Source organism: Parus major, chromosome Z (assembly GCF_001522545.3).
Source record: "Parus major isolate Abel chromosome Z, Parus_major1.1, whole genome shotgun sequence".
In the NCBI taxonomy this organism is placed as follows: domain Eukaryota; kingdom Metazoa; phylum Chordata; class Aves; order Passeriformes; family Paridae; genus Parus; species Parus major.
This window is the reverse complement of record NC_031799.1, coordinates 70,252,004-70,266,146: the sequence shown is the minus strand read 5'-3', so window position 1 is coordinate 70,266,146 and position 14,143 is coordinate 70,252,004. Positions and strand designations below refer to the sequence as shown.

The window sequence follows — 14,143 nt, the reverse complement described above, 5'->3', positions numbered from 1 at the left end:
GCAAACACTGCTTGGACAGCAAAAAAAGGCCACTTTTTTTTTGCTGTTGCCTTATGGTGGATGAAACAATTGTTTACTGTTTAACTGAGCAGTAGAGTGGATTTCAGCTGACAGTGCTCTCTGCAGGGCAATAATCACATCAGGTCCAGCTTCTGCACTGAATAGAGAACAAAGTAGTTCCAGTTGGGAGGTACTTACAATGATCATCTAAGTCCTACTGACTGACCAACTCATGGCTGACCAAGAAGTTAAAACCTGTAAAGGGCATTGTCCAAATGCCTCTGAAACACTCACAGGCACAGGACGTCGACCATTTCTCTAGGAATGGTGTTCAGTATTTGACTATACTCACTCTAAAAAAATGCTCCCAAAAAATATCCAAACTAACAGGCTGGTTATTGAAGAGATGACAAAGCTCCTTCCTAACTAGAGGTCAGGAAACCCTTGGCTGAAAGAGAGCTCTGAATGTAAATGCCACCAAAGATGAGTTTGGGGCATAGAAAAATAAAGATCATCTTTTGCAATTCCTTCTACAACTGCAGGATTACATCTATAATCTTCAATGACCAAACCATGAAAACTGAAGAGCTTGCCATCTGAACCATGGAAAACAAGTAGAAATTTCAGGGCTTGTCTGAGGAACAGCTGTGCTTTAATTGCACTTTAAGTCCTTTTGAACACCTTACCCTTGCTGTACCCAGGTTCTTTAAACCTGGACAGTGTTGTTACACTTACAGATCTCAATGTCTTAATCTTAATCTGCAGATTATATAAAAGATAATGCTGGTGATAGTTTGTAGGCAAGTAATGTAGAGAGAGGGTCAAAGAACAGTGTCATCAACAGATCAGATGAATAGTGACTAAAAAGAACCTTTTTCTAATGCGGCAGGAAAGTAGGGAACATCTTCAGACCCCAGAAGATCTAGCACAGTTATAAAGATGACTTACAGCATGAGGATTCTTCTAGAAGGACAGCAAAAAGTCTGCCATCTAATACGATCTCCAAGAGCAACACCATTCCTCCCTACTCCCTTTCCCAGCAGGAAGAAGAGGAAGAAAAAATAAAAGGTATTTCCAGTGAAGGATAACACAAAACGTAGAGGGACATCTTACATAACAGAAGGACCCATTTTATATACAGGACCTACTGAAGGACTAGAAATGAACTGCTCCTAGCAGTCAAAGCACTTGGCAGATGTGACATGCAGCTCCTTCACAGGGATATTCTATCTCTCTTCTGGAGTTCCTGAACAGAAATAAGCTAGAGGAGGGAAATGCCAGAAGCTGAGTGCACAAGAATTGCATGCTGCCACACACACAGCAGACCCCACACTTAGAGGAGGCACTGAATTCACAGTGTATTTACAGACTAGATGAACAGTAAACCCAACATTTTTACAACATGAAAAACAAATGTCTGAACTTTCAGACTTATGACAGAATTGAGAGCTTTTGCATTCACCTTTGCTTGGCCTAGTGCTAGTTGGAAATTGAACTTTTCACATTATTGTACTCAAAACATTTGTTTTTGTCACTTGAAAATTTGAAGATTACCAAGTTTTGTAGATTTGGGAACATAAATGTAAGTAGGAAGCATGCCAGGGACTTGTAGTTGTAACTACTGAAGGAAAACTTCATTAACAAAATTGAAGTTTTATAACTAGAGGGTAAAGATGCTAGATTTCTTATCAATCAATCAGAAATTCAATCCACATGTATTTTGCAAGGATTAGGTCAAGATATCTGGCTGCCAGATTTTAATAAAGTTCAGATCTGCTAAAAGGAAAAACCCCATCAGGAGAAAAGTGGTATGCCAGAGTGAAAATTAAATGTACTGGAAATACTGATTAAGCAACAAAATCAGACAGATTCTATGGTGGTTACATTTCACCTGTCAGATTAAGGTATACAACAATAAACGATCCAAAAAGTCCCTAAAACAACTCACAGGGTTTTCATTAAAGTGAAATTACTCTTCTATTTCCTCTCATGCCAGTGAAGTTTGTTTAACCCTTCAAGCTTTATTTACCAAATGAAAATTGTTTCTTCTCTAAAAAACTGCTGAAATGAAAACACCAGATAAGAATAGTTAAAAAAAAACCTCTCAAAACTTTCTGCTTGGAAAGTATATTAAGAACACTGTGCATTATTAGCAAAAACAGTGTATTGGAACCTAATGGTAACAATATAGATACAAAAGTATAACTAATCAACTAATGCTGTCACAAAGGTGACAAAACCACTGAGCCAACCATTGGCAGTTAAAGCTATATCACTGTAATTGGACATACTTTACAGACATATCCATATCAATCAACAAAAAATGAAAGCAAAGAAGTGGTAGAGGTGGTTAGGGATTATTCAGTGTTTTCTGTAATAGAGCACGTCTGTCAAAACTTTGTTCTCACCTTTCCAGATGGCAAATGTCACTCTGAGTGACTGAGTCATGTCCAAAATAACCCCAAAATCAAAGTGAAAGGCACTATATGGGAAACCAAACTCAAAAAAGAAGGTGCAGTAAGGTAAGTGCTCACCATCAGAAGGTATTCCACCGCTCTGTCAGGATTGTTGAAGCTGGCCCTCAGTGCTGCAATCACCTGCTCCCGCTCGTAGCCCATGGACATGATCTCAGTCACCATGTTCTCATAGGACTGACCAGTCACTAGAAGTCACAGGAACACCATTTTGAGGGAATAAGATGAAAATAATCACACACACACACACAAAAAAAAAGTAAGGGGTAAGTGTAATTTCTACCTGAATTTCAGTCATTCATTGCAAAGAGTGCTTTATATTAAACATGCCATGGTTCTGTGGCTTTAATTCCAAAAATATTCAGTGGTTTCATTATGAATTTGATTGGAAATAGTGGAAGGTAATGAAGAAAATTCAAACCTCTACTGACAAAAGCAGTACTTGTGATACTTCTGTACTTGTAATTGAAATAATGTTCTCTCTTCAATGTTTTCATTTAAGGTCAAGGGCATCCTCACAGCTAATATTCAATTCCTGATGTAATCAAGAGAAGTCTCCTGCAGCTTACATTTGGAAATGTATTCATTTGAAATCTGCCTATCAAATTATTAGCCACTGAGGATTTTCCAAATAAAGACTTTCTGCTATGCTGTTGCTAGACAGATGACAATTAGTGATTATTATATATTATATATTGCTATATATCACTATGTGATGATGATCAAAGTAACTCAACCAATTTAAGGTGGACCAACTCAAATCACGTAGAAGACTTAGAAGTTGTATCTAGGAACATCATCCAAGACCTCAGTGGGGTTCAGGAAACCAAGTTATCCCATTTAATTCTTATCTTACTCAATTTAACATTGGACAAGACATCCATCCCATCAAATCCCCCACCTCTTACAGCAAAAAGAGATGAAAACTGTCCCACACCTGCATCAATCAAGACAAAAGGTACATACACTGTATATGGAGCAATTTAAGGGCAACTGTTCACTAATATAACTGTTAGGAAGATTATTAATCTCTTTTCATAATCCATTTAATTTTCCTGCCTCAAAAGTAGGCAGCAAGTATATAAATTTAAAAAAAAAAAAAGGTAACTATTCTATTATACATTGCAATTGGGCAAGTCTTCAAGGTTATCTTCCTGGGGGGCAAAAAAAAAATACAAACAAACCCAGGCATTAAAATACCTTCTTCCTTGGATTAAGGTATTCCTGATCTCAGTGAAATCCTACTACTGACTGACTCTGCAAATATCAAGTTAGTGACAAGAAAGTTAAATAATTAACAGTTGTCATAAAAAAACAACTGATTAATAATAATATTTTAAAAAAACCCAGGAAACAAATACAAGAGCTATTCTGCTAAAGCAAGTAAGTCATAATTAAAAGAGCCAAAGAAAACATTATGTTTTATTCCCTTAGGGAGAAGGTGTCTAACTCAAGCCAGCATTAATACAACCCCACTGCCTGTTTTTTAATGTGTGCTTCTAAATAATCAGTAGGTGTATGACTTAGGGCAGTATAGTCAAGAACAAACAATAAAACAGCCCTAGCCCAAGGGTACTTGTGCATTATCCAGAAATAAAGGATTTAAAAGCCTTGACTAATTTGAGTATTTATTATTTGGGCTTCAAAGTAATAGTGCCTACCTGAGTTTAAGGAATAAGCTCTTCATGTCTTCATACAGGCCTATAACATCATCTGCCTCCATTTTTTCAGATGTGAAATAAAAATATCACCAAACCTTGCTCTAAAGATACATACTTCTATTTGTATCTTCAGGGGAGCAAAAAAAAAGCCAAGCCAATAATTGTCCCAACACTGTGATATTATTACTTCTGCTCATGTTCTTCCTTACACCACACTAGTTTACCCTTACCACTCCTAAGAAAGTAACCAAGCAGACAAAATACCTGTAAATGTAATTAGTTACTACTTGAACATTGCTTTTTCAGTATAAGCAATGAGTATTGCTTTTTCAGTATAAGCAAATATATTTTTGCTTATTATGCCTTGTATTTTTTGCTTATATTTTGCTTATTATTGCTATAAGCAAATAAGGTAGAGACTGGAACAGTATGAGATTTGATACAGGAAAAAGGTGCAAAAAGGCTGGCTTGGTCTGCACAGGCTGCTACCTAAGGCATAATTAAAAGCCAAAGGAGGAAAACAGAATTACTAAAAATGTAAGTGCATGTACTCCATGCAGCCTACTTCACAAACTGTGCAGGAATGAGATCAAGAATAACAATTCAGAAGTTGCACACCAGCAGTGTCATGGTAAAGAGTCAGGCCTCTCTGTCCCTAGTGCTAGTGGAAATGTTTGAGGTCAATGTTGAATTGATTCTTCTCTTTGCTTTTGTCTTTCAAATAACATTTTAAAGCTGGATTAAGTCTCGAATCCAGTTCATCATACTCCCCACAATAATTCTCATCCTATGCCTCAAGAAATCTTAGGCTGTTCCTGTGAAAGATGTGGTTGCACAAGGACTGCAAGACATGCAGATCTTCACATAATACACAAAGCCACATCACTTTTCAGCATTTAACTGAAAACAACAGCAAATCATAGACACCAATCCCTGTTTTTAAAGCAAAGTCAATTAATTTCAGACAGTGTAATTGAGAAGCAACAGTTAGAATATGTATAGGATCCAACTTAGGATGTGAGAACACACTCCATCAATTTGTGCAAGCAAATACCCTTCAGGACAGTTTTTAAAGAAAAAGAACAACAGAGTTCATGTCTATTGCCCTTAAAAATTTTTGGCTGACAACACTTAAATCACACTGAATACCTCTTATTTCCAAACACGTCAGGTTTGTCTGATGGGTTTACTCCATCAGACACCAACCAAAAAACTCCCATATAAAAAGGATCATGAGGTAATGTTCTTGAAATACTTTGGTTTTTTTCCCCCCCAATTTTGAAGAGATTTGAATCAAGATCACCAGGTTCAATTAACTTGCTGATAACACTGTTAAACACTTGTGTTGGTGATGACCTCATCTTGGCCACTGAGATATTATGAATAGTTAAAGAAGCACCTTCACTTCAGCCACTTTAGTTCTGCTTTTGTTTAGTTTTTGTCTCCTGCTATCAGTATCTATCAGCTATTTTGGATGATACAATTTAAAACAGTATGTCACACCTAAGATCTAAGCTGCAGCTGGAGAGACTAAATGGAGTTGCTACCACTAATTCATGTAAAATGTTACTGCTGCTCCTAAATCACTTTCTGCTGCTTAATCACAGCACCTACCTCCAATACATCCACACAAAAATATAAGTCTTCATTTGGTTTTACTCTTTGTACCAAATTGCAGCTTCATATTTAAAGACAAAAGACAAATCAAAAACCCCACCTCCTCCTTATTTCTGTACCTGAATTTGTTACACTCCAAAACAAACCAAAAATTTCATCAGGAGTAAGGAGCTGTGGGTTTGTCTAATAATTTTCTACCCAAATCAGCGTGAGTGGCAGACCTTCCTGTTGTCTTTATTCTGTCTATTCCACTGAGAAACAAATATTATTTAAATTGTCAAAATAAAAGTAAGTTGACTGTAAATACATGGAGGCATTCATTTCTCAGCCCAGACAGCAGCAGATCTGGTGAATTTATCTAATCTCAATGTGTCAAAAAGCAAGTACTTTTAAAGCTGGAACAAGTGAATAATAAAGGCATCCATTTTATGAGCCCTGCAATCTGTGGTGCAAAAGTGAAAAGCACACACATATTTAGATCTAATCTTCTATTCAAGCTACTTCAAAGTGAACAGTTAGAGAGAAACTAAAGCAAATGGGGGAAAAAAGCAGGAGTGCAAGGATCTTCCTTTCACACAATAAGAATATGTAAAGGGGAAATATTGTTTAGTAAAGTAGCTCTTGAAGCTGGTTCCAAGATATCAACTTCAGGTCTTAGAGAAGAGCAATTTGATTATAACTTTAGCAATGACAGATAGAGAAGAAAATGTCAACATCTGCTAATCCGTCATGATTCTGCTGCACCAAAATAATGTCTACATTAAAAAAACTCTCCACTTACCAAGTGCACTTATAGCATCCTCAAAAAGATTTGATCGAGATGTATCACCTGTTGTACTGTAAGATGAAGACAAGTGCAATGGTAATTACAAAACTTTGAGAAACTTCCTGGTTTGTTTTTTCTTTAAAAAAAAAAAAAAGAAAAGAAAAAGAAAAAAGAAAAAAGCAGCAGCAGCTGTAACTCTTAATAGCACCTTTTGTTTCTAAAAAACCAACAAAGCTTTCCAAAGAGCTCTCTTTTGGTCCTACAGTGAGAATAGATTTTACAAACTTACAATGCTAGCATTTTTAACACAAGGCCAACCTTCCCCCGCTACCCCCCAGAAGTTTGGCTCTTGCCCATCTGCTCAGGGATTAGCCATCTGCTTGCCTGAATGCTTTAAAGGGTGGGAGAACAAGGTGGATTTTTAAAAGCACACAGCAGTCTCACTAACTGCTTCCCCACAGTCACCAGTTTGACCTCAATGAAGACCCAAGGAGGTAAGTGGCAAGCACTTATTAAAATCTCTGTATACTACTTTCCCAGAAGTATAAACTACTAACATTTGCAATTACTCCATCTCAAGTTATCAAAGTTGTTAAATTACAGGATTAAAGGCTCACCTCCGTGAACAGCAAGGAACACAGAGGCACAACACTAGGCAGAGGAATACCAGCCCCACTCCCAGGGCTGCAAAATTAAATCATCAGCCCCTTGGTCTTGGGATGGCACCTGGGGTGGTTCAACAGGACTCCTTCAAGGGCATTAGAGCCTACAGAGTGGTGCAACTCAGTGTGGGGTGCCAGGAAAAAGTGTTGGGGGGAAATCTAGAGGAAGAACCAAAGGCAGGGAAAGGAAAGCTTAAGGCACGATGCAGAAGAAAAGCACAGGTCAAGAGAGCAAAAAGAGGAGAAAAAGGGCCAGTCATATATAAGAAACACTTGCCTGGCCATGCTCTGCATGTCACCATCCATCCATTCTGTCTTTTCATTAAATTCTACTTCTTAAAATTTTTCATAATGCAGGGGGTGTGTGTTTGTGTGTGTGTGTTCTACACACACATGTGTATGTGGAATTCCAAGTGTTCACAGAGACAGGGAATTGTGAGTTAGGGGGATCCAGACACCTGTGGAGCCAGCAACTGCTGAGACCAGACACTGTGGAAGTCTGAAGGCCAAGGACTGCAGCCAGTTCCTGTGTGAGACCTTTGTGTGTCTGTGTGTGTGTGCATGTGAAGGCAATGGGAATCAGGGCCTGGAACAGCATTGCAGGGCTCAGGTCCCCATGCCCTCGTACCAAAAACTTGGCAGAGTCTAAGGGGCCAGCTATCAAAACAGAAATTCTTATTTTTCATTTCTGTTTTGTACATATTCATTTTGCAGCAGTGGGCTTTGCCCTAAATAGCCAGAAGGGAACAGGATGTGGCTGATGTATCCTGCATGAGTGCTGGGATTTTCCCTGCCTGAGCTGACCTAATCAGCCAGACATATATTTATAGCTATATACATCTTGTGTGTATATTTTGGGAATACATGTTCAGTCTTGATAATGTGACAGACTTGAGGACATGGAGCTGCAGGAGCCTCACATTAATCAGGCTACCAGAGTTGGCAACTCCTACCAGCAAGTGAAAGATCATCAGATTGATCTGAATGTTTTCAGAAGACGCCACTAAAAATCCAACAAGGCACTTACAGAGAGATCTCTGTAAGATCTATGCAAGAAATAATTTGTTCCAACAAGAATGCTTCACTAGTATCTGTCAGTAGTTAAGATTTACAATCAAAAAAAGATCAAAGGCAAAGCAGGGCGCCAGTTGGCCTGGCCTTGGGTCAATAAATCTTGCCTCAGTAATTTAACTTCCAAAGCAAATCAGAAGCAAACAGTACTCACTGAAATCAAGGCAGGTGTTAACATTAATCTATATGTTAAATTATTTTGTTCCTCCCTGTTATGTGTGTACACTGAGGCTCCCTTACTGCTGTTTTGCAAAACTGCAATCTGTACATGAAAAACATGAAAAACACTGTTTCAGTAAGAAAGATTGATCTTTGAACCTACTGGACAAACTGAGCAAGGAAAAAAATAAGAAAAAACCCCACTCATTAGTATTTTTTAACAACTAAGTTAATTTGACTGCTAAATGAAACTTCATTTGCATTCCATTTCTAAGAGATACCAATTTCTCAGAATTGCAAAATTAAATCATCAATTTGTGTATTTAGTGCAAGAAATTAGTGATGAGTTTTTCAAGACATTAGGCAATTGCAAGTTTTGCTTCATTATGACCAAATCAGTATTTGATGGTGTTTAAAAACAATCACTTAAAAAAATACTGTGTACACCAGTATTCCCAGAAATAACACACAGTTAATTAAAAACCAGAGTATGAAAAATGGAGATTTGATGGTATGTAGCACTTCAGGGGCCATTAAATTCCAGTTAACAATACTTTAATCCCATGCAGTACTTAGGCAACTTATGCAAAAAATGGCAACAGCATACAATAGGGATGAAACTTCTATGTTCCACCTGATTTTCTCAATTGTAGAAAATTGAGGTGAAAAATTTTCCTAGGTCCCACAATTACCTGTAGATGGGCCAAGGAACATTCAGAAAAAAATAAACAACAACCCTGTAGCTTTAAGACACCATATCCTACATTTTGGAAGAAAAAGCTCTTTCCAGAAATTAAGGGACTCATAAGCAATAAGGAATTTATGGTTTGAATCTGACCAACATGACCCAATGCACAGTCAGAGGGTTATGAGCAGGACAGGACACATTCCTCTTAGGACTTCAAGGGCTTTGTGAGCAGTAGATTCCCCACTGCAGGTGAATATCCTCAGTCTGAAAAGAAACTTGGAGGATAGCAACTCTGAAATGTTTAACAGGAGCTCAAGTCTTGTGTCTTTTAACTCTCCCCTCCACAAGTTTGTTCTCTAAACCACACTTCCCACAGAAGGCAAAAGCAAGGAGAGGCACGTCTTACAACCACAGAAGGCAAAAGCAAGGAGAGGCACGTCTTACAACTCAAGTAATGTTATACTTGAGTCAGAGACTGAAATTCCAGTTAAGAATGAAGAAAAATTACGTAGAAGGGAGAGTGTGATTGGATAACGCTGTAGTGAAAACTTAAAATCAAAACGAGAAGCAACAGAAACAGGAATCCATTCCTGGAGGCTTATTCATACCTGTCAATTGATGATGGACTGATAGCAGCTGGTGCCTCAGGTGGTTTTTCTTCTGGCTTCTCCTCTATTGGGGCACTCACAGGTGCAGGTTCACAAGCCACTGCATCTGGTGCTGGTGGTGGAGGGACAGGAGCTGGCACAGGAGCAGGAACAGGGATTGGTGCAGCAACTGCTGTGGGAGCTGCAGTTGTTGAGCCAACAGTGGAAGTGGCATTTGACGGCTGAGTCGCTCCAGCTGCTGCTTTGGGCTACAGGAGGACAACAGACTTCAGGCACAGCACAAAGCTCATAAATCCATGGCTCTCTACAGGCAACCCACTAAGTTCTGTTTAGACCATTTGTGTTTGATATTGCTGCCTCTGCATCAAGCACAACATTAACGTGGTGCAAGACATTAAACCTCTAACACCCTTCACTGTGTTCAAACAAGCAACTAAGAGGGTCAGTGAAGCACTTAGACACCTGAGTGCTCACATTGTGAGGATAAAGTGAAATGCAAAGATCTAAATATTTACAGACCACAATATTCTAAATATGAAAACAATCCTGTATTTTACAAAAGCACATTTTTCTAGACAAAACCAAACAAGCTGCCAAAAAATTCTCTGCAGAACAGGCATAAGCTTCCCTCACCACTCAGATCTGGAAAAAAGTGATTAAGAGAGATATCACATTTCATTATGAATGCTGTTTGCTGGAAAACAAGATGAAAAAAAAAAAATTAAACTTCACCTGCAACATGTTTTAGTTATGCAGTATTTGCATTCAGAGCACTAAAATAACATCTCAAATACTTCAGTTCTGAAGCAAGCACCAAGGATACAGCAAAATGAAGGACTACCAAATTTACAGCAGAATATTTAGAGTGAATAATACTTGTATGCAACAGTGAAATAATGTTCACATCTCTTATGGAAACTTGAAATTTTCTTGGTTATATTATTAATTCCACACAGAAATAACCGCAAGAGCTGACAAAGTTGACCCCAATCTTTGCCTTTCCAAGAGAAATAGCTGAACTTTAACAAAACTACTTATTCAAGGTGTGTACCACTTTCAGACATTGCCTGCTTGAAGAAGAAAATCTTTACCTCCTCCTTTTGTCTGCAAGGAGAGGTGAGCTTAAGAATGAATACCTTCCAACATGACAGGCACAGCAAATAACATTTTAAGCACTCAAAGGAAACACTGACACAGTTGGAATGCAAGGGGGGTTATTTTCTGCTGGATTCCTAAACCCTTAATGCAACGTCAGAGCATCAGACAAAGTTAGCAGTCTGTGCCTACATGACTGGGCATGTCTTATCCACAACAGAATCAGGAAAGGGCAACTGAGCTCCAAGACTAACAAAAAGATTTTAAGACTGAAGAAATACTGAAACTACAGATCCTTTATTATCAGAATATACTGAATTTAGCAGTTCTTCATGGAGATCTGCATTTAGAATCATGGAATTGTTGAGGAGACCTCTAAAATGATTAAATCTAACCCAGCACTGACACACCCACCACTAAACTTGTCCCTAGGTGCCACAGCCACACATTTACTGAATACTTCCAGGACTGGCAATTGCACCACTTCTCTGGAGTCTTCTGCTATCAACAAAATTAAAAACTGAACTCTGACATATCATCTGTACATGTTTTCTTGTACTGATAAATGCCTCTGTGGCAAACCACAGACTAGAAAGCTGTTCATTCAGGAAAACAGCAACAACAGTTATCTTCAAAAAGCCCACATTTAATTATGTTTAATAGTACCAGATAAAAATAAAGGGCAACAGAATATATGTTTTCTTTGTCAGGAGGAAGAACTCCAGCTTCAAAATAAATGTCATATTCCAAAGCACAGACGAAGCCAGTTTTATTCAGATCGCAATGGTCTGGAATGCCTGGAAAATCAGTGGCTTGATTCCTGGAAGCAGCCTGACAAGTGGTTCAGAGAAGAAATACTTCAAACACGTGTCACAGCCATTCCCTATAAATTGCACTTGCAGCCTTTCAAAACCCATAGGTTTGTTTACTGCCAGATGTATCCTGTCTCTACTGGTTTATGCTGTTGGGTCTGAAAGAAGAAAAAGCCATGAACTATGAAAAGCAACATGGCAAGGCTGGAACAGTTCCATACACAGGATTTAACAACAAACTACCTAGGCTGCCTTCTTCCTTTTAATAATAAAAGGAAAAAAAAAACCAAAACAGAGAGAGACAAGAAAGAATAAACAGTAGAATCAGCCATTAGCAATTTTTTTTTCTTTGATACAACCATTCAGCACAGAGCAGCAGCAAAAATCAGCCTAGGCAAACCAAGACTGTGAAGCAGTATTTTTTATCTATTCATACAAGCTTTGTACTGGACCTGAACTTGCATATGGTGAAATCCCACTGGTTTTAAGGATGGCCATATACAATCACTCATCACAAATTAAAACAGATTTAAATTAATGAAGTTTCCTATTCAAAATAAACGATTACTCACTTTTGTCACCATAACCACAACAAAGTTCTTCTCATCTATCTTGTATTCTTTAAGAGCAGTTTCATCATTAAGGATTTTACCTGGGAAATTAAACAGGCAGAAATTAAGAAGTTATTTAGTGAATCAATAGATGATCTTGGGATTTCCACACAAAAACATGCAAATTCTTAAACATTAAACAACCCAACAAGAAGTTTGGCCATTATGCTCCGGCAGTAGAGCTACAATTTTCCTCATATGAGTGCAGAGTAGTGGATAGCTTGAGGGCTGCTGCCCTAAGTGCTGAAGAGGCTTTAAAACCATTTAAAACAAAAAGCATTAAATCTGAAAAGATTCACTGGATCCTTTACAAAGACACATGTAATACAGAGGAGAGGTGTTAACACACAAAAAGCTTAACCAAATATGTCTATTGTATTATGCCTGCTTACACAGTAAGGGAAACTCCTTTTTATTTACCTTCCATTTGCTCCTCAGATAAGAGCATTACCTGCAATAACAAGTGTGTGACCTTGCAACTTCAACAATTTGCGAGACTAAAACATTAGAAAGAGCTAGAATCATTCCAGAATTTGCCATCTTGACAGAAGGATGAAAAAGCTAACAGGCAAACCCAGAAACATTTTTTAAACTATGACTTTTGATGTTTCATAAGCAGACATGGTACTGTAAACTAGATTTGAAACACTTCTGAAAGAACTGAGGAACACAATAAGACACATACTTTTTGCCTTTTCTTAGAATAAACTGACTTAGAGGTAGAACCACAAATCAGAAAATCAAGTCTGTATTTCAGTGAGTTTTATAGCACTGATTGTTAGAATTTTCAGGGAGTATTTTACAATTTAAACTGATTAATTTTCTGAAGATGTGCCACAGACTGCTTCCATTTCACAACCTCTCTAGTGAACTGCAACTAGAATGACACATCCTTATCCTGAGGATTGCAAGGAAATAAAACAACACAGGCACTTCATGGCACTCAGAACACAAAAGACTGGTTCCACCAGTCCTGCAGGTCAAACATTTAAGGAAGTAATACATGTAGGGCAGTAATAGCAATACCTGTAGCATCTGACTCAGAACCTACATGGGTTTACTCACAACTTTTCATAGGCACTTTGGGGAAGGCTTTAATGAATGTGTATGCAATATAAAAGATATGCTTTATGGAAGTATATATACAGACATCCTGTCTTCTCAGAGCACACCACACTCAGGATTTCTAGACCTCACCCTAATACAGATGTCAACACAATGGATCTGCCTCTCTAATCAAAGTCAGCTGGGGGTATCACTTTGCTTTAACAAATCATGAAAATTCTAAAGCTCATTTTAATAAAAGTAAAAATGTAATCATATACCCTCGTATCTCTTGTCCAAGAAAAAGAAAAAAAGACAGAATCCACCTTTGGATAAGATTATATTCTCAATCTTATTCCCTATATTTCCTACTGCTTGTAGGATTATTCAATACTGTAGATGCATTCTGGCTTCAAAAAACATTCAAGTCATGTCACAGAATCTTATGCAATCTTTGATTTTTGCAATCACAGAAACACAGTATTAAGAGTGCCAAGCAGTTACACACATTGCACAAAGCCTTCTGCCTGGTTCACATTCCTTGGTTATGCACGAGATTTCCACCTTCATGTTCCTGACATGCACTCCCCTCACTGAAGCACCAGGGAGATAAAACCTGATATCAGACACAGTCCAGAGGAGCTGTACAAACACACAGACTCACAACTTCTCTCCCATTAGCATCTCTCCACTGTTAACACTGGCTTTATTCATTACAAGTGAAAAAGACAATACTCGTTACAAAGCAGTACATAACAAAAGTAAAATGTCCACCAAAGCTTCTTTCAAGCTCAGTTTTAGAGGGGAAAAAGAAAAACACTAGAGGGAGTACTGGAATAGGACCAAAGTTCTGACATGAAGTAAGAACAAAAAAA

The 14,143-nt window shown here is 38.0% G+C and overlaps 1 protein-coding gene across 4 annotated transcripts in view; it reads right to left on the bottom strand.

Moving 5' to 3' along the window:
- Window positions 1-14,143, bottom strand: part of RAD23B (RAD23 homolog B, nucleotide excision repair protein) — a 36,009-nt gene that overhangs the window by 8,504 nt on the left and 13,362 nt on the right. For all 4 annotated transcript variants that reach the window (XM_015653465.1, XM_015653467.2, XM_033520296.1 and 1 more), the window contains 4 exons: window positions 12,186-12,265; window positions 9,707-9,954; window positions 6,534-6,589; window positions 2,535-2,662 (listed from right to left, as the gene is read on the bottom strand). In XM_015653465.1, the coding sequence (XP_015508951.1) occupies window positions 2,535-2,662; window positions 6,534-6,589; window positions 9,707-9,954; window positions 12,186-12,265 (512 nt within the window). The remainder of the gene's footprint in view (window positions 1-2,534; window positions 2,663-6,533; window positions 6,590-9,706; window positions 9,955-12,185; window positions 12,266-14,143) is intronic.